This window comes from Anguilla rostrata, chromosome 15, assembly GCF_018555375.3.
Source record: "Anguilla rostrata isolate EN2019 chromosome 15, ASM1855537v3, whole genome shotgun sequence".
Taxonomy (NCBI): domain Eukaryota; kingdom Metazoa; phylum Chordata; class Actinopteri; order Anguilliformes; family Anguillidae; genus Anguilla; species Anguilla rostrata.
In genome coordinates this window covers 11,893,854-11,918,866 of record NC_057947.1, presented here as the reverse complement: position 1 = coordinate 11,918,866, position 25,013 = coordinate 11,893,854, and the positions used below count along the sequence as shown (strand labels likewise).

General features: G+C 47.3%; 1 protein-coding gene across 5 annotated transcripts in view; it reads right to left on the bottom strand.

Moving 5' to 3' along the window:
* The window catches only part of LOC135240906 (FERM, ARHGEF and pleckstrin domain-containing protein 1-like), a 90,117-nt gene that overhangs the window by 27,673 nt on the left and 37,431 nt on the right, over nt 1–25,013 (bottom strand). For 4 of the 5 annotated variants that reach the window (XM_064310946.1, XM_064310944.1, XM_064310945.1 and 1 more), the window contains 13 exons: nt 17,293–17,397; nt 17,060–17,102; nt 15,454–15,532; nt 13,718–13,815; nt 12,661–12,775; nt 10,662–10,809; nt 9,860–9,955; nt 7,827–7,993; nt 7,291–7,359; nt 6,835–6,910; nt 6,531–6,732; nt 2,224–2,405; nt 891–980 (listed from right to left, as the gene is read on the bottom strand). In XM_064310946.1, coding sequence (XP_064167016.1) covers nt 891–980; nt 2,224–2,405; nt 6,531–6,732; nt 6,835–6,910; nt 7,291–7,359; nt 7,827–7,993; nt 9,860–9,955; nt 10,662–10,809; nt 12,661–12,775; nt 13,718–13,815; nt 15,454–15,532; nt 17,060–17,102; nt 17,293–17,397 — 1,470 coding nt within the window. The remainder of the gene's footprint in view (nt 1–890; nt 981–2,223; nt 2,406–6,530; nt 6,733–6,834; nt 6,911–7,290; nt 7,360–7,826; nt 7,994–9,859; nt 9,956–10,661; nt 10,810–12,660; nt 12,776–13,717; nt 13,816–15,453; nt 15,533–17,059; nt 17,103–17,292; nt 17,398–25,013) is intronic. The other variant, XM_064310948.1, reaches the window with a different exon arrangement.

Sequence of the window (25,013 nt, the reverse complement as noted above, 5' to 3'; positions counted from 1 at the left end):
GATGTGGAAAGTGTGGCTTTGATACAGCTGGCCTCAGTCTGGGACAGCTGTGGGTTTGTGGGGGAGGGTGGTTTGGTGTGTGTGTGTGTGTGTAGGCTCCAAGGCAGGAGGTGAGTAACAGTTGGCTCTCAGATGTTTCTGAAACAGCCAAACAAAATATTTACCCGATATGTTTACCCGAAAGGCCTACTACGGACATCAGAGAGGCTGTGAATTCAGCTCTCTCGCTCTCTCTCTTTCTGAGGCTCAGCTGTGTGCTGCGGTATTATGCTGGTCTGGTTTACCCAGTCTGTGCAGGACCAGCTAAAAGAGGCCTGCACGAGCTGCACTGAGGAACGTGCCTGTGGTGCTGGCCCTGCCCTGGCAGGTATTTCCTAAATGATTAAACTCCCAGGGGCTCCTCCCCTTCCACTTCCTTGTTTAGTCAGCTGGCCCTCCTGAGAGCTGGGCGAGGAAGTGTGCGCATGTTTGCGTGTAAACATCCCTGTTAAACCCACGGGCACTGAGGAACACTGGCAAAAACAAATAAATACACTCAAAATCGAGATAAGATAAGGAGCTGGATATCCAAGGTTCTGGCAGCGGGAACCCTTGGGTGAGCCAAATCAGTCAAGGTTAAATTTCAAACTGGATTCGCAACCAAACGGTCCTAGTGCAGAACATACTAGAGCAGGTGTAGAGAGGCGGAACCAAACACCAACCCATGTCCCTGTCACCATAGCTATCCCATAATGCCCGAGGAAGCCTGAGTGCATGGGTCATATAATAAAAGCAACAGCCAACCAGCACAGAGCACTGAAGCCTGCGTGAAGCTGCTGATGTAAAGTAAATGATCAGCTCCATGGCTGCCATGGCGACTGAGGCACACACGTCCATCTGCTCAGCCTCACCATGGTGATGACCTCCAGGTCCTTCAGGTACGTCCTCTCTGTGGTCAGCAGTTCCTTGGCGATGAAGTAGGCCTTGTCCGTAGGAAACCTCTGCAGCAGCGAGAAAGAACATGTGAGAGTGAGAACACACGAGAGAGAACTCACGAGAGAGGGAATGCATCACAGAATGCATGAATGAGAAAAAACAAATGAGGACACGTGAGAGAGAACTCGCACTACGAACTGACCGCAGACTTAACCCAAACTGATCACTGTACACACTACTGCTGCCAAGCCCTATTCCAGAACAGAGTACTTAACCCAAACTGACTTAACCCAAACTGATCACTGCACACACTACTGCTGCCAAGCCCTATTCCAGAACAGAGTACTTAACCCAAACTGACTTAACCCAAACTGATCACTGCACACACTACTGCTGCCAAGCCCTATTCCAGAACATACATGTTTCCAGGGAGACTCGCTGAAATATAAAGCAGCCCAGTTCCGTCCACAGCACTGACCCACATACAGCGTATTTTAGGAGGGGGACAGTAATGTAGGTCTGCCATTCTGAGCTGGTGAGATAAGCCCCTGGTGCCCATGACCAAGCTATTGGGGAGCCATGCCTCGCATTAAAAATGGGTTAAAACATCTTTTCTATAGTGGCACATTCTGATTATGAGATGTGTACTTATGCAAGCAAATGAACATATAATGAGGTGTTCATTTCAGTTTAGTTTATTAAGTGTCTTCTTAAATAGTGGTCAGGGGGTGATTCTCAGTCTCCATTAAATCAATGTTATTTGGCTAACAAAGCTAACGGCTAACAGAATGAGCTGTGCGTACTCGAGGCAAGAGGGCTTGACTCTGACACGTCCCCAATTTGTCACATAATTCTTGACGAGTAGCTCAGCAGACCAGGGTCTAAAATAACGTGAACTTTAAAATAATGTGACCTTCAAAGAAGACCGCTGCATAATCCAAACTATTTTTGTACTTTAGAGGTCATATTTTATGTAATTTAATTATTTACAGTGTACCTGCGGTCTGCAAACCCACCCAGAAGTGCCAAATGGTCTGCTGGTTTCTGGATTCACTTTAAAATCGGCAACCAATTCAGAGGCGAGGTGGGCCAACTGTGAAATCAACTGCTTTAATTGATTAATTAAGCCCTGGTAACCAATGGAAACCTGCACAACCTGTGGCAGTCCAGTATCAGGGCTACAGGCCCCTGATCTACACACATCTAGGTAACAACAACAATGAGCCTAAAGCCAGAGCCCGGCTGAACCCCCACACCCACACCCCTCAAGAACACCTTGACTACGGTCCCTCTCTCTGGACCACAAACCTTCCTCCGAACCTCGTCCTCATCGTCGGTGCGCGTGCATCCGCCGTCGTTCAGCAGCGGGCTGGTGAGGGGGGAGGGCTGGGGGCCGTCCAGGCTCTGACCGGGGGCCAGGCCACGCCTCTGACCGTTCACTGCACCCTGATTGGGCGAGTCCGAGAGCCGGGGACAGCTCATCATCACTCCTGTGAGGGAGAGAGAGGGAGCAAGGAGGGGGGAGGAAAAGGGGGACAAAAAGAGAGAGAGAGAGGGAAAAAAGATTAGTCATGCTGTATCTAAGTGCATTCCAGACTGATCATTAGATTTCAAACATGCAGGACAATCCGCAAAGCTGGGGTTACAGGTAATAAGAGGATTCTGATTGTCATACACGAGTCTATACAAATAGAGGCACTATAGGAACCAGACAAAACGAGCTAAAAGCCACACTCTTGTATTAAAAACTTGCCAACTGAATCTCAGTTTTCACTCAGGACCGTTGGAAAGAAAAAAGACCCTATTTCCTACAGCCAGCATACCTACATTGCCGTCAAATCCTACCGCAGTACTGAATTACATACTCGCCTGCCTCGGTTTCCCACCCTCTGCATGCACTGGCAGTATTTTAGCATGGATGAAAGAGTGATTAAACTGGCGCACTTCTAGTCTATGACTACTGTCTACGACAGACAGGAGAGCTGTGGGGACTACAGCAATACTGCTCATATATATATGCAACACACACACACACACAAGAAACTAATATAATTAAAGAGTACAAGTAGACACTAATATTTTATCTATAACAACATAGATTCTAGTGACTAGGGTAGAATCAACCAGCAGGTGCTTTGAAAGAGTTTTAAAACACGGTTTGGGACAAAAACTACTACACCGTTCCAGGACATGGTTGTCCAACTTACTGCCTGTTGAATGACCAATTTTGTAACCTCATTATGGAGCTTATTAGGAACAGTAAAACTTGAGTGAGAAGCGGTAGGTATATTTATACAAATGAAATACATGCCAAACTGTAAGTAGGTGACCCAGAAGCCAGCGCAAGAGCCAGACAGTGATGAATTATGAGGATAGTGAGATGTGGGACGTTACAGTTTTTCGGCCCCCTACACACACGCACGCACGCACGCACACACACACACCATGTGCTCTACATTTTCACTCCTAAGCCGTTCAGTTCTCCACAGGAGCAGTTAGTTATAATTTATCAGTCCTGTGGTCCTAGTCAGTCTCAGATTCAGCCATAACACAGCAGCAGCACAGGGGGACAGGAGACAGGAACAGAGACCAGTTCAGACTTACATTCACACCGGACAGGAGATTCACCATCATGCAATGGTTTTATTTCCACTGAAATGTGAAGAACCAGGACAAACCACAAACAAATGACAGCATCGAGAAAGAGTACCCAGGTGCTTAGAGCTCACACAGGAAAAGAAAAGTGCACATGAACATGAAAGAAACACAAACGAAGAGCCAAAAGCGAAGAGCAAAGGAGTACTGTAGGGATGGGACTACATTTGCAGTGAATTCTGGGTAAAAATGGGAATAGACAATGTGAGACAAGCTTCTCATATGGGTTAGTGCCCCGGAAAAACTTCAGAAGGTGAGACAGAAGAGCAGAACAATTAATTATTAGTTAAACGGTGTTATAAGTAATATGGTACAATTTATATACAAACAATGAGTACCATAGATGAGTTACAGCAATAACCTTGCACTGTCTGAATTACAGTACTCTGTGTGAGATCTGGAAATCTCCTTCCCAGTGCTCTCATAGATCTACTCTCAAGCACCATCTCTTTGGGACTTTCCAAAATACACAATGACATTACTCCTACAGTAAAACCACCAACATCACTGATACTACTCCTACTGATCAGCATCAGGGCATGAGCCACATCCATTACAATTCAGTCCATTCAGTTCATGAAATCAAAAACTTCCCATTACGACCTTCAAAGACTTTTTTTTTTTCAAAGACAAAGAATTATTTAATTGAATATCAATAAATAGAATCGACATTGTCCCCAGCACTTGGAAGCTTTATATGTTGTGCCATTTTATCAAACGCACATAGTATACCCACAATACTTCGAATAGAGAGAGATAGAGAGAGAGAGAGCTAAACAGCAGTTTCACCAAACATACACCAAGACCTAAAACACAAGCTGTCTCCATGGAAACCCGATATACACAGAAGTATAATGACTCTCTGTCTTTAGTGTGCAGTGCTTTGAAATGTCCAAGTTTAACTACAATGTACACAATAAATGTCACATACTGGACAACACGACATACTTAAGTCATTTGTAAACATTCCCTTCTAACTAGCCAACATGAGTCTACAGCAAATTACTATTATTAGTAGCTTGTTATTCTTTACAAGAGCAAAATAAGGGCACAGTTGACGTGTTAAGTCTCCACCACAATGGCAAATGAGAACAGAAGTTTGTTCTGTTCTGGCATCAACATTCATCAAGCCATTTGACCAGACATGTAGATTCAGCCTATTTAATACTCTGATCTACTCATAGTGTGTATACCACATAATGCACACGTATGGGCCTAACACTGAGCACTCTCCGACTGTGACACAAGACTCCCAAGGTTTAGTCAAACTATGCTATTGGCTAAATTTATGCCCCTGTTTAATAGACCAGAGGCATAACGTTTCAATCTAAAACTCCACCATTGTGGAGCAGTCAGCTCTTCTCTGGTCGCTGATTTATGAACCACGTGTGGGTGGGAGGGCTTGGCACTGGGGAAGACCGCTCCTTCATCACGAACGGGCGGACGTGCGTTGCATCGTTCGTCACTCCAGTAAAATCCTATCAGACCTCAGAGCTGTGTGAGGGTAATCATCTGCACATGTGTCCTGCAGGAGAGAGGCTTTGTGTGGGATCCCTCTGCATAGGTCAGTCCTTTTCTCACCAGGATTGTGGGGGGGGGGGGGGGGTTAGGGTTAGGGGGGCTCACTGCCAGATGATAAGAATCATTGTGTGGGGGGGTAACTGCACTCCATTCCCTGTTGGAACTCAGTGCTCATTATGTGAATCCCCCTGGCTTGCCTGTCAGCCCCGAACTACACACATACCACCCCTCCTTCCACTGAGAGCTTTCACTGCACATGCTCAGTGCACAAAGGGATGCTAACAGCGCTATCCTCATCGCTAAAGTTAAAGAGGGGCTTCAGCAGCTGAAGACACGTGCACCATCCTCATCGCTAAAGTCAAAGCCTCCGTCCTCCTCCACCTCCTCCTCCAGCTGCAGGCTGCCGAAGGAGAACTTGTTTCGGGGGAGGGGCGTGCGGGACGGGCCACCTGAGGGGGCAGAGTCTCCGCAGCTCAGTCGACGGCCAGAGGAGCCGCCCATCTCCGATTCGCTGGACTCTGAGCCGCTGCTCCCAGAGCCGTCAATCATCTGCACGGCGCCGATGTGGTCCAGGTGGGGGCGGGGCTTGGACAGGCCCGGCGTGGACAGCCCATTGGCCAACATGCGGCTCTCCAGAGCCGCCATGCGTTCTGCGCGCGAGAACACGGGGCGGGGCTGGTGGGCGGGGACGGGGGCGGGGCCGAGGCTCTTCTTCGAACGCGACGACCGCGGTGTGGCTGGAGAACATCTGCCATAGTGCGGGACCTCATCTAGCACGGGCCGCGGGTTAAAGTCGCGGTCACCGCCATCGTATCCGTCCTCATCCCAGGGAGCGGGCCACGGCTCGTGCCCGTTCTCCTCGGCGGGGCCGAATTGGTCAGTGCAACGTGCCACTGGGGGGCAGCGATGCACAGAACCCTGGAATAACTCATCTACCAGGGTGCTGTTGTAGGGGGAGGGAGGAGACACGCCCCCATAGGGAGACACACCCCCATGGGTAGACACACCCCCATAGGGAGACATGCCCCCATGGGTAGACACACCCCCATAGGGAGACATGCCCCCATAGGGAGACACACCCCCATGGGTAGACACACCCCTGTAGGGAGACACACCCCCATGGATGGCCACGCCCCCATGGGTAGACATACCCTCATAGGGAGAAACACCCACTGGGTCCTCATCAGTAAGCTCTGGGCAGTGGAACGTTGGGTACTCCCCGTACCCCACACTACGCCTGTGAACACGCCGGTATCCCCCATTGACGCCCCCGCCCCGGACGACAGGCTCGTCCTCCTCAAAGTAATACTCATATGTGCGGGGGCGGGGCCTGACAGGGCGTGGCCTGGGCGGGCTGGGCTCACGCTCGTTATCTACGCCGCTGTGGTCGGTGTACGGGATGGGGGTGGGGCCAGCCTGGGCCGCCCGCCGTGCCGGACCTGTGCTCAGACGCTCCGCCCGCTGACCAGAGGGGGACGGCTCCACTCGAGGCCCCGCTCGCTCCTCGCGCCCGTTGCGCTGGGGGGAGGGGCTGCTCTTTTTCCGCGACGCCGACGAGTCCTCCACGCTGACCGACACCGTCTCCCGCCAGCCCGACCGGCTCGGAGAGTCCAGCTCGTCCCCTGAGGAGCTGATCACGCTCTGCGGACGGACAGACAGACAGACAGACAGGCGCTCAGTCTCAATCACACAGCTCTGTTGGGAAGCGCTGTTGCATTTCAGAACAGGGACAGCTGCACTCACTTCTTTTGGCACTTGGGGGCGCTGCAGTGAAGGCAGTGGAGACTGGCTGCTGTGAGACTGGACCCTGCTGTGTTTCCTGTGACAGTAGGAATAGAAGCTGAGATTAATGGACCCCATCCACTACCCCAACCACACCAAAGACTGTTACCGGGCTGAATCCTACCTTGAAGACTATACCCTATGGCTGTTCCACACAGACACAGACACACATTCACTGGTGTGCAAGCACACATACAGACACGCACACACGCACATGCGCGCACACACACACACTCATTCACAGAGGGGGTATGCACACACAAACATGCACACATCTACAAACATTGACCTGGGTAATCATGCTCTCTGGACAGAATACTGATATGCCCAACTGTGAGATGGATGGACAGAGCCTAATTCATAAATAACCCCTGTGAATAATCAAGGTCAGAGAACAAGCCTAAAAACAATACTTACCTTTCAAAGGGGATCTTTTTAAATTCCGAGTCCCTGACGTAATCAAACACCTGTTTCTGTGTCCGTCCACTGGAGGGAGAGGAGGAGAGAAGAGGTTGAGAGGTATGGGTCAGGTGATTGACAGGAGGAAAAACACACAGCAAAGCCATATGTACCGGTTCACGTGAACTCAAGTTTGGGCAATACTATTGTATCCCTAAGAAAGGTATTTAACCAAAAATGATTTCATATTATAAGAAATGGAAAACATGTAAAATTACATTAAAGCCACTCAAGTCATCCTGAAAAAACCATCCAATGTTCATACAGCACCACTGGATTACATTGAATGCAGAAGCTCTTCTATACATTCCTATAGCTGCTCCTACCACTCAGAACACACCTGTACCTGCCTAAACTGAGCACCCACACCTGTCCCAACTGAACACAGAACCCACACCTGTCCTAACTGAACACAGAACTAACACCTGTCCTAACTGAACACAGAACCCACACCTGGCCCAACCTGAACTGAACCTCCACACCTCCTACACTACCTGAATCTGAAGGAGGAGCCACGGGTGAAGAGGACGGGTTTGGGTTTGGGTTTTGGTTCCTCAAAGAGGCGGAAGAAGGCATGGTATTCCACGCAGATCTTCCAGAACACCTTGCAGCAGTCCCGACTGCCCATCAGGAACTCCAACGTGTCCTGATACGCGCTTTGCTGTACGCACACAGCCAGACAGACAAATAGACAGACAGACAGACAGACAGACACACCCACCAACACACAGACAAACAGAGTTTATTAAGATCATGTGACCCAGAGTGACATGAACCTGAACTGCTCTGCATTTCAGTCCTCCCACAACTAGATGGAGATGCAGCCTTTTAATTCACACCACCTGTCAAACAATTACCTTCCCCTATCCATCTTTCCCAATTAAACGCTAATGACAGAGCTGCTTACATCTGGCACAGACATATGTTGAATTCAGCACAACTGTTTACTGAGAACCACAGCTCTGCTAATGTCTTCTAATTTACTGATTTTCGCCGATTCTGTAAAAGATTTGCTAATTGGCACAGAATCCGTGGAAAAGGGTAAATCCGTGTGATGTTGTACAGGGACATGTTCCTTTTTCATCGTTTGAATTATTAAAAAGAGGGTCGTCATATCCAGATACCTGCATTTATAATTAAAGTGGCAGCAAAAAATAAATAAAAAAGCAGAGGGTATGAGTACAAAGCAACCAAAAACTGGTTTGGACTGAATGACGAGAAAATGGTAATGTCACAGCTGAAAGACAGTGCTCTAATTTTTAAAAATTAAATTTGAGCACTGTCAGTTTGTTTATTGCTTCCTGTGACCAACTGATGATGTGGAGTGAATGCTTGTCCATAACACGTTTGCCAGGTCCCAGGGCTAGTTCTATTGGTGGAAAAATAAACCTTTTCTGTAATTGCTTCCTTTAGATTCTCTATGAAGTGCAATTTCCTGCTTGGACAGTATTTGAAGATATTTTTTGCAGTAGCAACCAGCTTGTTACCCTCAGGGAAAACCGATTGCCCATATACTGAACAACTAGTGCAGGGTAGGTTAAGCACACTGAATGTAGCAGGTCACCTTATAGCATGTCTTCAGTTTGCACGCTTGCAACACGTATGTTACATTGTCCATAACGCATACAGCCACATTATTAAAATACACTTTGAAATCTTGTGAACATTTTTTGATCACATTTGCAGCCGTAGAATAATCACTAGAGGAATTACACACTGTAGATACGCTGTCGCATGTTCTGGAGAGTTCTCTCGGTGTGATTCATGCAAGTCTGTCCCCGGAAGATAAGTTTGTCGAAGCTGCAGGGCTGATGGAGTCGCCCCGCCATTTATTACACGCCCGGTTGAAGATGAGGGATGTCTCCTCTCACAGAATGCACCCGCGAGATGGAGGACGGCACCCGGCCGCAGACCACGGCTGTCTGCCTCCTCGCCGACGGACGACTCGGCAGAGTCAATCACAGACTTTCATTCTGCGCCTCTTTCTGAATTCCAAACGCCGGTCCGTTGTACCTTTGTGCCTGTGAATAATCTCGACACACTGCGAGCTGGGCAAAAATGCGTGAAATCCGTCTGTGTGCGGAGGGTACTGCCACGCTCTTTCGCTCAGAGAAACACTCTTTTGTCCTCCCCGTTCTTAGCATTCCTTCCACCGCTCCTCCCTGCAGTGGGCCAAATGAGGGCACTTTTGGAATGTCTCAATTAGCCGCTAACTGGATAACTGCGCACTCGATTATCAGCCGTGTTTAATGGGATTGATAATTGAGTGCAAACAGCGACGCCTGGAGGATAATGATCAATATTGTGTTTTACATCGCTTAGGGTCACATGGTCAGGAAAAAAGGTGGCTCTATGAAACAAGAAGGTCAAATTCATCACGGTCACCTTTCAAAAGGCAAAGTCAACTGATTTAAGCACGAAGGAGCAGTTCCAAGCTTCCTGGGATCTGAGGCAAATACTTGTTTTTTATTTTCCGATTTAACCTGCGGCACGAAGCACGCTCCGTTTCCATGTCGACGACACTTACATTTAGGTCAGGCCTGAGTTTGATGAGAAAGCGTTTCCTCTTGAAGCTCAGCTTGCGAATTTTGGACCAGTTGAAGGCATTGATCCTTGTGTGCCCCTACAACAGAGATGCAATATTAGAACTGGAGCTTAAAATGCTCCAAATCTGATCTGGAGAAATTAATTTTCTCTCCATCACCTCTTCATCCACCCATCATTTCAGGAATATTATAAAGATAATAACTTTTGTTATTTCTGTCTGGGGTGATTTGTGAACAGGATAATGTGTTGTGTGTCCTTTTTTTACCCCCCAAGGACAATTATTAAATTTTTTGTCTTCAAATCTCAGGCGTCAGTGTTGACCTACTGGTTTCCATAACAGAAAATCGGTTTTATGTGACATTCCAGGATATTAAATCAACCCCCAGAGAGTTGAACATGCTTCCCCCCCACGCAAAAATGCTCATTATTAATCACATCCCCCATGGCAACACGTAAAATGCATGTTATCTTTCCCATGGCGTAGGCAAAACAAAAATTCTGAAATTTGAACCACCTTCTACAACCCCCAAAAAGCAGTTAAAAACCCTGTAAAGATGGGGGCCGCCACACACTGTTTAATGAGTCATAGTAACCGATGGAATGACTCTGCTCTAAACTGGTTTAAATCAGTGAGTCACTGATAGCATGTGAACTCCAACCTTTCAGAGCTTCAATAGCCTCACACCTCCCAAAAACCCTTCTTCCACACAGTATAGTGCTCTAGGGATATGCCTGGTAGAAGCAGTGCACTGTGACCTTTGACCCCCCATTCTGACGGTCACCTGAAAGACCAGGACGCCGGTGTGTGCCACCGCCAGGCTCAGCTTGGTGCCCTCCCTGTCCTTGGCTGGGTGGAGTCGCATGCCGTACATCTCCAGCCGACGGGCGATCTCCAGCAGCTGGTAATCCGATTCCGCCGGCGTCTGCCCTCTGAGAAACAACATCACACACAGCGTCATCAGGTCACATGACCACACATGGCATCATCAGGTCACATGACCACACACCAAAGTCCCACCAAAGAGACAGACAAGATATCAGAGCATGCATACTTTGCAATGGCAATCTCTTTCCAATACCACCAAAGACCCCATCACAGGAACCCTTTAATTCCTTAGCAATTCCAGTGGAAACAGGAACTCCTCAGCCTTGCAGAAACAGTCATTAATCCTCTTGAATTTACAGTCGGAAGATAAGATTATCTGGCATCTGTTCAGCACAGCTACAGTTAATCTCGTAAATTGTCATCATATTTAAATAGATCAATTAGTTCCTACAGTTCTTCAGGGACCCTGCCTGAATAGCAAGTATAAAACAGCCATTTAAAGTTACCAAACTTAACAGCTCTCATTAAGAGCCCAAGATATCAAAAACGCTTCCCTTTGGGTGGGATGTACCAAAACGAAGACCTGTTTCCTGTGCGCGCCACTTAATTAGACACTCCACTGTTAGTGTTGTTGTTGTCTCTGGCTGGTGAGAGCTGCTAGCAGAGAGCCCAAATAAAGTGTGGATCAGCACCTCACACGGGATTCAGTGTTTACATCTCTGTGGAGGCGGCAAGGGGGGGGGCGTAGTCAGGACACTTCCATTTTGGAAACACCTCAAAAAATAGGGTCACCTCAGTGAAGACACCCTCAGGGAATTCTGGGAATAGAAATGGAAGTGCCCCCCGCCCCCCCCCACCCTGAGTGCGCTGTGAAACAGTGTTTAGAGGAGAGGCTCACTGCTGCACTCTGACAGCGTTTCAAACAGGCCGTCTCTCCTGTAAGGACAGGAGCGGCTTCTCAATGCATATTTTATATGCAGAGTGATGGGGACCAAGCTCAGAGTCAACACGCTGCTGATTAATTCATATGCACTGATATCAAAGGTAGACTAAAGCGCCCTGCCCACCCGTTGCAGCATTTTCACTTTTAGTACAAAATGAAACATGAAATAAAGATGTGATTTATCATGTAGACTGAACCCGTCATTCACTGGTTCTACACTCCTCCATTTTTTGACCAAATACGTAGAGCAGGTCCAGTAGGTTCACTCCAATCCTAACAAAGCACACCTCATTCAACAGCTAGAGATCTCACTGAGCTGTTAATTAGGGGTGCCAAATTAGTGAAGCAGTGAAAACCTACAGGGCCATAAATCTCCAGGAACAGAGCTGGGCAGGCCTGAAAGCATATGGAATTTTATTTTCATGACAGATCTCTCACAGACAGTCTGCTTTTAAAAAAGAAACCGCGCTAAAATAAGTTTCATGCCGGCTAGAGACTGTGCGTCAGACTGACTGTGAGAATGTGGGCAGTCATAATAAAACAAACGAGTCTTACTCGAGAGAGTCTGGCAGCAGACAAACCCCGCGGGCAGATGGCATAAAGCTAGTGTCTGGCCGCAGACAGCCCTGCTGTCGAGAGACCCGTTTCCCGCGCTGGTTTCTCAGGCTGTCGGTGCTCGGAGCACACCCCTGCCCGACGGCACAGGTGAGACGGCTCGGCGCCGGCGGAGGTGACAGCTCTCATTGCAGAGATCACTAGCCCCGCCCCCTGCCCTCTGGAACAGCCCATTTGTGCAGCTGAGGGAGGGGTGGCAGTGGTTTGCTGCACCTACACTGACCTGCCTGTCCTAAAGTATCCTGTTTGCTGCAGTGAATTACTTATTCGGCTGTGAGCTCACATAGTGGGTCGCTGTGGAAACAGGGCCACTTCCCTATGGATGCTGTCTTTTAAAAGCCTTTTTGGTCTGACACTGTCACACACACACACACACACACACACATACAGAACTCACGTGTGTTTGCGATGGCAGTCCATAATCCTGTCTAACAGAGCCTCCTGGTCAGGCATATACCTGTTAGTGAGGAGGTGCTCCCTACTCTGAGTCTCATCAAAATCCCCAATCTCAGCTGCACAGAGAGAGAGAAAGACACAAAAGACAGAGAGAGATGCAAATTTAGATAACTCTGTTATCTAAGGTTGTCTTGTTTTTTTTGTTTTAGAGCTGAGAAGAGGCAATTACAGAAGCTCACACAGCATTTATGCATATAGTATAGGTTCAAACAATAATAGACCAATAACAGATTTAGCAGTTTTGTGGGGTAGCAGTGATATATTGCAACAGTAAGTTCATCATTGAAAACCTGAGGGCTACAGGTTTGAATCCCTACTGGCGTACTGGATGAGGGTGTCTAAAAATGTATTAATTATAATTATAATATTATAATAACTTAATTATAATAACTATAATAACTCAGAGTTTCAATATTTAATGTTGCCTCGTTGGGCTCCTCTTTCAGTTTGCTTTATTCATCTTAAGAGCAGCATTCCAGAACTCCCATTGCTATGGAAGTCTTGGAGGACGTATCCATGGCAACCCGGTTATCCTCGTTTAAACGTGGTTCAGCTTGTAGCCTGCCCATTCAGAGTTTTCAGCGGGGCGACTCTCAACCAATCGACACCCTCAGCGCTGTGGCCAGCAGCCCCACACAGTGACACACAATTGGCCCTATTGTCACCAGGGAGGGGAGGGTTTCAGTCTGCTGGGGTGACAGTGTCTCATCACACACCAGTGACCCCTGCTGGTCGGCTGGGCTCCAGAAATTCTGCATGTCCAGCTACATGTATTCCTCCCACTCCTGTCGGTGCGAACCCAACGTGTAAACTGCAGTGTGCTCGTCTGTGTGACCCAGATCACTTAAGGATTAAAACTAATTTAAACAAATACACATAAATTCCTCTGCTCCATAAAACTAAAACACACACCAGTTCACCCTGACATGTGAGAAATGCTTAAGATAAACATGAATGCATGGGGACATGGAGAGAGAGACAGACACAGAGATACTCACACTGCACTATGTGGGAGACCAGCAGGGCGGCACTGCTGTCGTTGCAGGTCAGGACCCCGCAGGCCAGATCTTGCTTTACCTGCAGAGCGAAGAGGTACCTGGACAGAGGCAAGAAAAACAAGAAAAACTTCAGCTTGGGTGATCACAAAATACACGGGTGATGTCTGCTGACTGACACCTACTCATCCACCAGGGAATAGAGGTCACCTGTCAGTCAAAGTCAGGCATGTGAATTTGCCACTCCCCTCTTAGGGCTGTGATGACCGAGGCCATTCTACACACCCAAATTTCCCTACTAGCTATAGACTCACCCCTTTCATGAATATTCATAGACAAAAACAATCTTTAACAGTTTAAGTTACTGGTTGAGTAAATATAGTCACATACATGTAAATAGTTAAGTCACATACATGTGTGTTCTCCCAGTTCCCAGTACACACCCATCCACCCACCCATGCACGCATGCACACACACACACACACACACATACACACACACACACACACCATCAGTGTATTGCCAGGATTAATTCCCTGCAGAGCAGCATCTGTAAATCAGCCACTGCATGGCTGAGCAGAGGGTAAATGCAGCAGAAGAGATTGAGTCACACAATGACACAGCTGGGCACCCATTCCCAACAGCATTTCCACATGGACCTGGCACAATGACTTATTATAATCTGCACAGGGTACCACAGTCTCCAGCCTGCTGCTCGGAGCTGGTCTGACCACATGCATAATTCTCATTATTACTGTACAGTGTTGCACGACCTGACCTTATCTTGGAAACCCAGCAATACTGACATAAAGCACAAATAATCTGAAAAAGTATTCATAACCTAGGACTGAAATCATGGTGCAGTGATTGATCATCTCCTTGAGTACAGTTCAGGAAAAATGTTCTTTAGCTGACAGACAGTTACTGCCTGGATGCTGGTGTGTACAATACATGGTTTTAATGAGAGATGTCTGTGCCACTGGGCTGTGGGATGTGAAATGCAAACCAAGCAAAGGAAACCGAAGCAGGAGGAAGTCAGTCGAACAGGAAGTCCAGAACACAAGACCGCCATCAGCACCACTGATATGTAGGCCCTAAACCCATTTTCCTACAATGTGTTGGACAGAAGGAAAACATCTTTACAGGAAGCCTTTGACGAGCGAACAAAGACAGACGGTGTGCGTGCTCTGCCAGGCAGGACTGATACACGGCTGGATCAGGCCTGCGCTCCATCAGAGCGTTTTGGCAGTTCCAGGAATCTGCCGTTCCCCGAGCCCGGGCTTGGCTGAGGTCAGCGGTGAATTTGGATACCCCGCCCCGCCCCGTTACCCGACACCCAGCTCAGCGGGTCGATCCCCGCGCTGCCCGAGGTGCCATCTATTTTTTGAGAAACCGTTTTTCCAGCCAAAGGAACGCTTTTGGGAACGAAGCCCACTGGGTCAGAGGCTTATGGGAAATCGAGGCCAGGTGAGTCGATGAGGTCACTCCCTTCAGCTCATCACCACAGCCCGGGAGCTCCAGAGAGGAGGCAGGTACGACGTCCAAAAAAGCAGTGGAGGGAAACTCCCGCCCACATATCGCTCCCAGACCGTAAATTCGCCGCTGAAGTGCACGACGGGCAGAGACCTGGCGGGGCGGGACCGAGCCGTAGCCGAGCAACCGAAACGAATACCTCATAAAGCCGAAAGGTTCTCAGCGAAGCGGAGGAGCAGAGAGGGGCGATGGGAGAGCGGTCTCACCTGGTCAGCTCCTCCAGGAGCTGGGTGTGGTCCGGAGGGAAGAACTTCACCACAAAGCGCAGGACCGTGTGCTTGGGGCCTGCAGGCGATACGGCTGATAAGCACACACTGCAAAACTGCTTTCTGCAGCCTCCTGCATTCACTACACCATATGAATTTAACCCGGTACTGCAGAGTACAACACAACACAATACAATACAGTATTACTCTATTCATCCCTCAGCCAGAAATTTCATTTGGGGCCAGGAAAGGGATTACAATTACATTTGCAAAAACAATCGCAGATTCACATTTCAAAATATTATTCTAATTCAGTTAGAGAAGAGTCACAGTAACTGTGTATCAGTAGAGTTAACTTCAATGGCATTTCATTTCACTGTTCTACTGAGGTTAACCAGATATTCATTATACAGCCAAATATCAAACAATCCGTCTTTATTTTTGTTTAACCCCTTTTGCATGCAAGTTAAGAAACACTTCACAGCAATATGTTCCAGAGAAAATAAAAACCCAGAAAAATACTCCAATTGAGCAAAAAATACAGGAAAATTATTCATTATTCCTGGCCCCTTTAAAAGGTAACCAATTAACTCTATGGTCAGTTATGCAGGACTCTACAGTTCGCAGGAGCGTAGTCTGAGTTAGAACATGAATCACTGCTCGAAGGACAGCGACCTCAGCTGAAGGCCCCACCAGTGAGCCGTGAACCTGACACACACACACAGACCCTCTCTTATCGGCTACAGATGCATTTCCTAACGACAAGAAAAACAACATTTCAATTTCATGCTCCACCTGGATTACACAATTAATCACGCACATTAAAATACACTGGTGCGGGAAAGACTCTTTCTCTTTGAAGACGCAAAATAATGCTTGCTTATTTCAGCAATTATGTCGAAGTGAATTTGTTTACACTGAGTACTTTAAAATTTGAACAACAGGAAAACACCCAGTTAAAAGAAAACAATTAAATCACTGATAGAGTACAGAGTGACTTCTTTATGTTCAGTTTAATTGCCATTGCCTATATTTAAGCTCGTGTGAAGATTTGATGAAGGGCCTTTATTTTATATTTTACTTCCTGTACAGTATTAAATCAATTAACTACCTCCACTGCCACAAACTCTGGAAGAGAAAAGCCCATTAAAGCAAATTAAGGGAATTCAGACAAATGGGAAGCAGAACAGTGACTCAAAGCTGTCCATTATAATTGTCATTTTGCTCCTTAAACAACCAAATATTATGTCAGATGTTACTAAACCAAATTTTATTTTTTGTTTTATTTTTTTTGTGAAGGGGGGGTGGGGTGGGAGGAGCAGATCTTATTCTGATGTAATAGACTACTCATTACACAACCATCCCCTCTCTCCATGACCAGAACCGCAATGACTCATGGTAACAGCAAAACTGGCTCTCCATATTTGACAGCCTAAGAACTGCCCCTGTATCTGATTAGCTACAAAATCCCTTGCATTCCCTACAGATTCTGACTCACCAAGTCATCACTGTGAGACGGAATGGACTTCTCAGTTCACCCACCTGGTCAAACAGGCGAAATAAAGGGCAAAATAAGCATGGCGGCGCTTTGCCTGAACACACTTACGTCTGATCTGTTTGATGGTGGGCTTCAAAAGATCCAGCCAGACCTGCAAAAACGATAAAAAAACAACAAATAGGTCAGATTTTATTGAGTCAGGAGAGCACCTCTGTTACAGAATAGTGTGAATAGTACTGTAATAGTACTGAGTTGAAAAGGCAAGATTTGCAGAACTGTTATCTTCATTCAATTGTGTTCTGTCCTTGTGTGACAGGCTGAATGAAATGCGGTTCACTCACGGTCATCTTGCGGTGGTTCTGGTACTCCAGGCCGAAGTAGTCTCCCTCGATGAGGTTGAGATGGGCGCAGACCAGGTCCAGCAGCACCCTTCCGGAGGCCCGTTGCTGTGAAAGAGACAAACCCGAAACGGTCAACATTCCAGGTGCTCAGGCCAAACGCTGAGTGCCCCAGGAACTCAAACGCAAACAGTCAGTAACCAAGGTATTCAGACCAAATCAACATTACTGCAGATACTCAAGTATCAAACCAAACTGGTCAGTAACACAGCAACACAATACTTTGACTCCTAGCAACCATACCAGTACCTTATGATTGCCAAAATCAAATTCAGACCCTCCTACCTGGGCTTTTCTTTCCTCTACCCAGGCCTCATCTGGTTTGAATGAGCCCGCTTACTGTATTGACCTCTGACCTCTAAAGCTTCAGGCAAGGCCTACTCGTAAAGGCCCTTTCGGAAGAGGAGGGTGCGTGTCGGGTTCCAGCAGGGTTCCGCAGGCCGGGAACAGGCCCAGTTGAGAGGTCTGAGAGCGGGGCCCGAGCGTGACGGGGCCTCTGCACCGACCCCGGCCCAGCAGGAGGGCCGGTTAATGACCCTCAGAGAGCTGAGCGCTCGCCTGGCTGTCTGGACCCCCAGCTGAGTGCTGCCTGAGTGCAGAACCACCCCAGGCCCGGCTCAGTTAAAGCACTGTATCACAGGTCATAATTGGTTACATCAGGGATAAGGCCCCGCCCACCTGCCCCGCCCTGTGCCAACATCACAGCCAAGGGAAGGTGGCAGAGACAGGGCTGCAGGTATGAGTGACAGGTGAGAGCACAGAGGCGATGACTCACAGATCCTGTGTGTGAGGAGGAGTCGTTGGGTTTGTGAGCGGAACTATGTACCGTGTTCCCACGGTAACACTGGCCCTTTGGTCTTTGATGAGGTTACATCTGACCCCCACAGCTCTTTGAAGTGGGAATACAGGGAACTCATTTCCTCCCTTCAGAGATAAAAGACAATGCCACACCCATCCCCCAGAGATAGGGCTCTCCTGAGGAGCACAGAGTGGTCTTCTCTGATAGGAGAAACATTTGCCAGTCAGACACGGAAGAGGTGGTCAGTACCAGCTCTTCTTCTTTGTGTGTGTATGTGTGTGTGTGTGTGTGTGAGTGTGTGAGTGAGACTGTGCAAGTGTGTGAGTGCGCGAAGAGAAAGAGAGATAAATGATCCACTTTACAGTATTCACTTTCTAGCATGTTCTGTCCGCATCATAAATACTTGTCATTAATCATTAGCCAGGGTCACGCACAGAGCTGAATTTCTGCACACTTTTACAGCTGGGATTCTACAGGATGAACACAGGTGCAGTGCCTGTGTAACACGACACCCAGGGGTACCTTAGCAGGGCTGCATGGGGAAAACACGGTAAACAAACCACAACACATCACCCTGGCTGTCCCAACAGGTAAAGCACACCTGGGCAGCCGGGCTACTTCACAGGCTCATTCTGCGGAATTCAAGGAATTCGGAAAATCAGTAACAGAACAGCTTCGAACTTACGGCCTAACACCACATCTGAACAAGGATCTTACCTGGCTGTCATATCATGCAATTCCCCTACACTGCCACTAGGGGATGTGACCCCCACAATATGACTGAACAAGATGAGCTACCGAGCAGGTGCCCAAGAATTCATCACACTTCCGTACTTCCATTGCGGTAGATGTATTAAAGGTCAAATAGCAACATTTAATTAAGGACAGAGAAGAGAAAATAATAATTGCAACTTTGAAAAATGTTACTTTGTTTTTACAAAAGCAGTTATTTGGGTGTAAATGATGACTAAGAGCAAAAAGATGAAAAACAGAGAGCTTTTTTTCTTTAATTAACATGCGTTTGAACACTCCACTCAGTGAACCCGTGATTGAGGATTCAGACACAGAATGTGGTCCCACTGCATCTGTTCAAACAGGCCCAGCTCCGTGCACTTTGAGGCTCTCCACAGGAGCCCCTCTGAAGGTGCTCTGCCAAGGGCACTCTCTGCTCTGTGAGTCTCTCTCTGTCTGTAACCCTCTACTTTCCCCAGGCCTGAGCAGTGGGGAAACACACACGCAGGGCACTGTCCACACCTTCTGACAGGAAAAAAAGAATGGAGGCCGCTAATGAATGCTCCCACATCCGAATGAGTCATCGTCACACGCGCATTTAAACAGATGCACAAACATACATGTGCACTCAAACACACACATTTGCTCGCTTGCTCGCTCGCACGCACGCACGGAAACACACACGACAGACGGGACAGGAGTGAACACAGGCTGCGCCACACACCCCGGCACAACACGCCTGCCCCACGCTCTGCACACGCCTGCTTCACGCCTCAGAACACGCCTGCGTCACGCCTGACCGCACGTCTGTTAGCACCCTCCAGGGGACCCTCACACCAGCCATACAGGAACATTACATTACATTACAGGCATTTAGCAGACGCTCTTATCCAGAGCGACTTACACAACTTTTTACATAGCATTTTACATTGTATCCATTTATACAGCTGGATATATACTGAACCAATGCAGGTTAAGTACCTTGCTCAAGGGTACAACGGCAGTGTCCTCACCCGGGAATCGAACCTGCGACATTTCGGTTACAAGCCCAGCTCCTTACCCACTGTGCTACACTCCGTCCTCCATGCGCGAGCTCCGCTGCGGCCATCACGGGACGACCCGCTAAACCTTGATGTGACCCGCAGGGGTGCAGACAGCGCCCTGAATAATATGAACATTCCACTTGTCATAGTGCAGGCAGTGTGGAGGCGTGGTCAGAGCAGTGGATCAATGCTGATCTGGCCATTACAGTCATTTCAACATCACGTCCCAAACTGCAACCAAGCAGCATGCACAGAACCCTGGAAACCTGCAGGAACAAGTGCAGAACCCTGGGGACCTGCAGGAAGCATGCACAGAACCCTAGGGACCTGCTGGAAGCATGCACAGAACCCTGGAAACATGCAGGAACAAGTGCAGAACCATGGGAACCTGCAGGAACAAGTGCAGGACCCTGGGGACCGGCAGGAAGCATGCACAGAAACCTAGGGACCTGAAGGAAGCATGTGCAGAACCCTGGGTACCATGGAATGCAGTGCAGCATGAACACCCTCCAGAGCTTGTTCTACAGCATGCAAAATAGGCGTGAAGCTGCAATTACAGCTTACGAGGGATTTGCAGCAAACTGAAATAACAATCTGTTGCACATATGCTACATGCTATTATTATCCTGTTTTCTGAAAGTATGAACTAATCTTTCATCTCTTTTGATGACATGTGCAATGCTGGCAGGGAAAAACAAGGGTTTCTGGGAAGTAACGCAATAAAGAGAAGGAAAAAAAGAGAAAAACAGGCGACGGCTCACAACATGAATGGCCTTTTCTTTTCCAGCTGAAACTGCTGGCTGGTAACAGCAGCGGACTCAGTGTCCTTCAGTGCTTAAATCAGCAACAGTCATTAAAAACACATGTCCCAGACAAACTCCACTTCCTCTCACTGTCCGCCAAGGCAGTGCATATTACAAAAATCAAAAGGTCTGAATGAAAAACTGAGGATGATATAACAAAAAAATGTAACAAAAATAAAATGATAATAATAATAATCCGTAATAATAATAATTTTAAGTTGCCTGGCCATTTTGTTCCAGCAGAGTGTGTGTGGACACAAAAAGCTTTTTGGCTGGACCGCATCAGCGGGGCCAGCCCTACAAAGGCAAATGTCTGTGAGAGACTGACTGACTGACTGACTGATGAAGTTACACCATTGGTTGGCCGAGTTATGAAGGTACACCATTGGTCAGCCGGATCATGTGTGTTAGGTCCAGCCATATACTAGGTTGTAACCTGGTCTTGTTAAAAGTAGCCTCTGTCAGGAATTCTCTACATTGATAAGGCTTCTCTCTGGAGCCTCTAAACAGAGAGGAAGCAAACTCATTGTCTCCTATGACTTCTTTTTCCAGACAGGCGTATTTATAGAATTGGCCATCTGAATATTTTCATGTGTCAGACATTGTTTGGAGTTCTGTAACCTATGACGTAAAGCCAATAAAAAGCAACACTTCCTGTGTTGGGGGCTGGGGGAGTAGTGGGGAGTACAGTAAGCATTCTCAGAAGCTTCCTCTTTATACAGGGAAGCTCACGCCAGGATCCTGACGCAATTCTGAAGCTGGAGGGCTTTATTACAGATAGACAACTTGTCCTTCCCACAATCCTCTCTGTCCCGGACCTCAATTTTGTCTGCTCAGTGCCACTGATCAAGTTTGCCATCTCAGGGGTATGAAAGAGTGCTTTCATAACAGAATACCGCTGTGCTGGAATGGTAGAGAACAGCCCTACGTCCAATCTTTAGTGCCCATGACACCCCACGACTCAAACCTCAGACCTCGAGCGCTGTACGCTGTCTAATGGAGGTTACACAAAACATTTAGGAATATTATACAACCACCATGACTAAGCCACAGGTATGCAGGGGACCCCAGGACCAGCGCCTGAAAAAACAATGGGTGCCTTCCTCAACCAATCAGAGGTTCAAACACAAGGCTCTGTGACCCACTGAGTGACAGCCGCATTCACAGTGACGCCACCGTCACAGAACCACTCTGGGCCCTCTGTGTGTTAGCGGAACATACGCCAAATGCCATTCTACTGTAAATCTCACGCAAAACAAAACTGGAATGCTGTCATTTGGACTGAAGCACTCATGAAAAAAACATTGTAAGAAAATCTAGTCCCAGATTCAACCCTTCCGAGCAGTAAATTAACAACCCACTGAGCCGGAGAAAATGGAAACAAGTCCTTACGCGCTGTACATGGCGTCTAAACAATCTACAACGATCTATGTGTGCAACTCGTCCAGCAAAAGAACTGAAAATGAGTCAGAATGAAAATAATCCACAATTACTTTCCAGAGAACAGGGTTGGTCCAGCCTGCCCACTGGCTGTCAGCCAACCAGAGGAAATGCACAGAAACAACCTGAGAATCTACTCCTCCCTCACCATCTACTCAGGACAGCAGGAGCACTGCCCATCTTCTGACAAAGACTGAAGACTCACTCTTCAAATTGTCTCATGGACGCCCTGACCCCTCTTGATATCCTTTCTTTTTCTGTTTATTTGGATTTTATTTCGGATAATGTCACGCTATAGCTGTTCAAAGATGATCTGTCTGGTGGTACTTTCTTTTCTTACAGTACAATACAGGTTTTAATGGGTCAGTATGACACCAGTTGATTAAAAATTGGCCTCTGTGCCTTCTTGGTGATACAGCATTTTTCAAATCCTGAGAGTAACACTGATATTCCTCCACTCCTGCACATTGCTCTGGATACGAGTGCCTGCTAAGTGACTGTACTGTACTGAAAGACAATGAAAACAAACCCTCCCACAGGCACAGACATGACATAGGCTGAGATGTGGCTGCCACAGCTGTCAAGAGTCATTATGTCAGTCACACACACACACACACTCACACTCAAGCAGACACACACACAGTGCACTGTACACACAGTACACACTGTACACACACATGCATGCAAACACACACACATCCACACACACATGATCTTGGCTTCACTATATTTAAACAGGCTATGTTTGGAAGGCAGGAAGTACATTGATTTGACAGGGAGCGTAATTAAGCATCCTGTTCTCACAGCCGTCCAGAGGAACAGTAAAGACTCCACCGCTCACCTAACCACTGTGTTTCTCTCTATTAACATAGCAATGATTTGCATTTCTTTTCATTTAGCAGACATGCTCATCCAAAGAGTCTTACACAGCTGACATTCTTTATAGATACAGTCCATTTATACAGCTGGATACTGAAGCAATCCAGGTTAAGCAACTCTTACTCAAGGGGTCAAGGGTCAGTAAGCGCAGTTCTCAAACCATTATGCTACACTGCACCTCAAACAGAAATGTTAAGCAGGTCATTTGTGTATGACTGAAATCATTGGGCAACACATCTCCACAGAGTTTCATTAAACTCAGCATTCTACTGTATAAACTTCAAGTTAATTTAAGGGTTTCTATGGTATGAACCAGGCCCCTAGGAGTACAGAGCAGCCAGCAGCCAGAACAAAGGGTCTGGACCCTGGAGTCTGGAGTCCAGATCCTGGCTCCTTTCACAGCAGTGGGGCTGATCCAGCTAACTTTTTTTAGTTGTTTTTTCCCCCCCAAAAGTGCCCAAACACCTTCCTCTCCTATTCAGCAGCCTTTCTCCATCCGTGCACTCCAAATTCCCACCACCATGCGGGTGCCTCGCCTGTTTTCCCCAGTGACTCCAAGGGGTACTGTGATTCCAAACATCCAGCACCATGTCCTTTCCTCCATTGCACTGACCAGCATATATCTGAGCCAGTCATAATGCACGATGACAGAATCTTCTCTCAAGCAGTCATACCTGCTTTTTCCTCTGAAGGAATAAAAACATTGGAACATCTCAACCCACAATGTAAAACAGAAGAGCTCTGGTGTTGTTACTGTCAAAATTTCAGTCCAACAAATGGATAACTCTGAGCTCGTACAGTAACTCAGAGCAGATGTTCAGATGGAGGTGGAAATGCTTTTCGAGACACACTTGGCCTACTTTCAAAGTATCCTATACACACGCAGACACACATTTGCAGTTCCTCTCAGGAGTGAATACTGGGAACCTGTGGCTTTTGGCAGCAAGTTTAATTTGTAAGCTAGGGAGCTCGCCAATGTTGTTGCACATTAACAGTGCTCATTTCAGAGTAAATGAAATGCAGCTACCTTGTGAGTTTAAAAAGTAGCATGGCTGAAGTAAGACAAACGTTATTTTAAAATTTGAATAAGGATATTCAAGCAAATTCCACAACTTCTCCAGGATGGAAAGATCCAATACATGCATGGAAACCCTGCTACTGTGCACCACTATATGCTAAACAGTTTCTCTGATAGATAACTGTACAGCATGCCTTCAACTGGCAGCCATCTTTAACTCACAGGCAAAGAGCAGCTGCAATTAAAGGAGACTACAGAAGACACGTGGGCACAGAGACGGCCTCCGTCTGCACTGCAGTTGCACTCCAAGAGCTCCCTGACAGAGCTCCGCTCCTCTGTGTCTGATCACACAGAGCAGCCTGCTGATAAAGAACCGAGAGCAACCAATCAACACGGAAACCATCTCACTGCAGCAAGACCACCGGCACAACGTCAAGATAATCTACACGTGACCCTAAACGTGCTAGAGTGAGTAAGCTCAGCAAGGCAGTCCGTGAGGCACACAGCACTGGGCTCAGGAGGAACAGCTCCAGGCCTGCCAATTTCCCATGGTCCTTCGCTTCCATCAATCATTTGTATCATTTGTACCAAAATAGCACACATTGGGATTATAGCCAATAGCAAAATGAATAGAGAAGATTAATTCCCTGAATCTGTTGGTAGCAACTTCCAAAGGTGTTCATAAAACAATCCAAGCTCATTTTCATTTTCTTATAACTGATTTATATGCCACTATTAATGGGCAGAAAAACTGGGCAGTGTACAGTACATGCTGCATGTTGCATGATATGTCTCTCCAAGTTAACGTTTGCACAGTGCATGCTTATTAGCATGTTATGATAAATATGATCATGTAGCAGATATTACGTTAATTACTCTTCAACTCTATGGATATAAAATAAAGCATTTAGAGCATAAGTATTAGTGAACAGATTGTTTGGCGAGTGTTC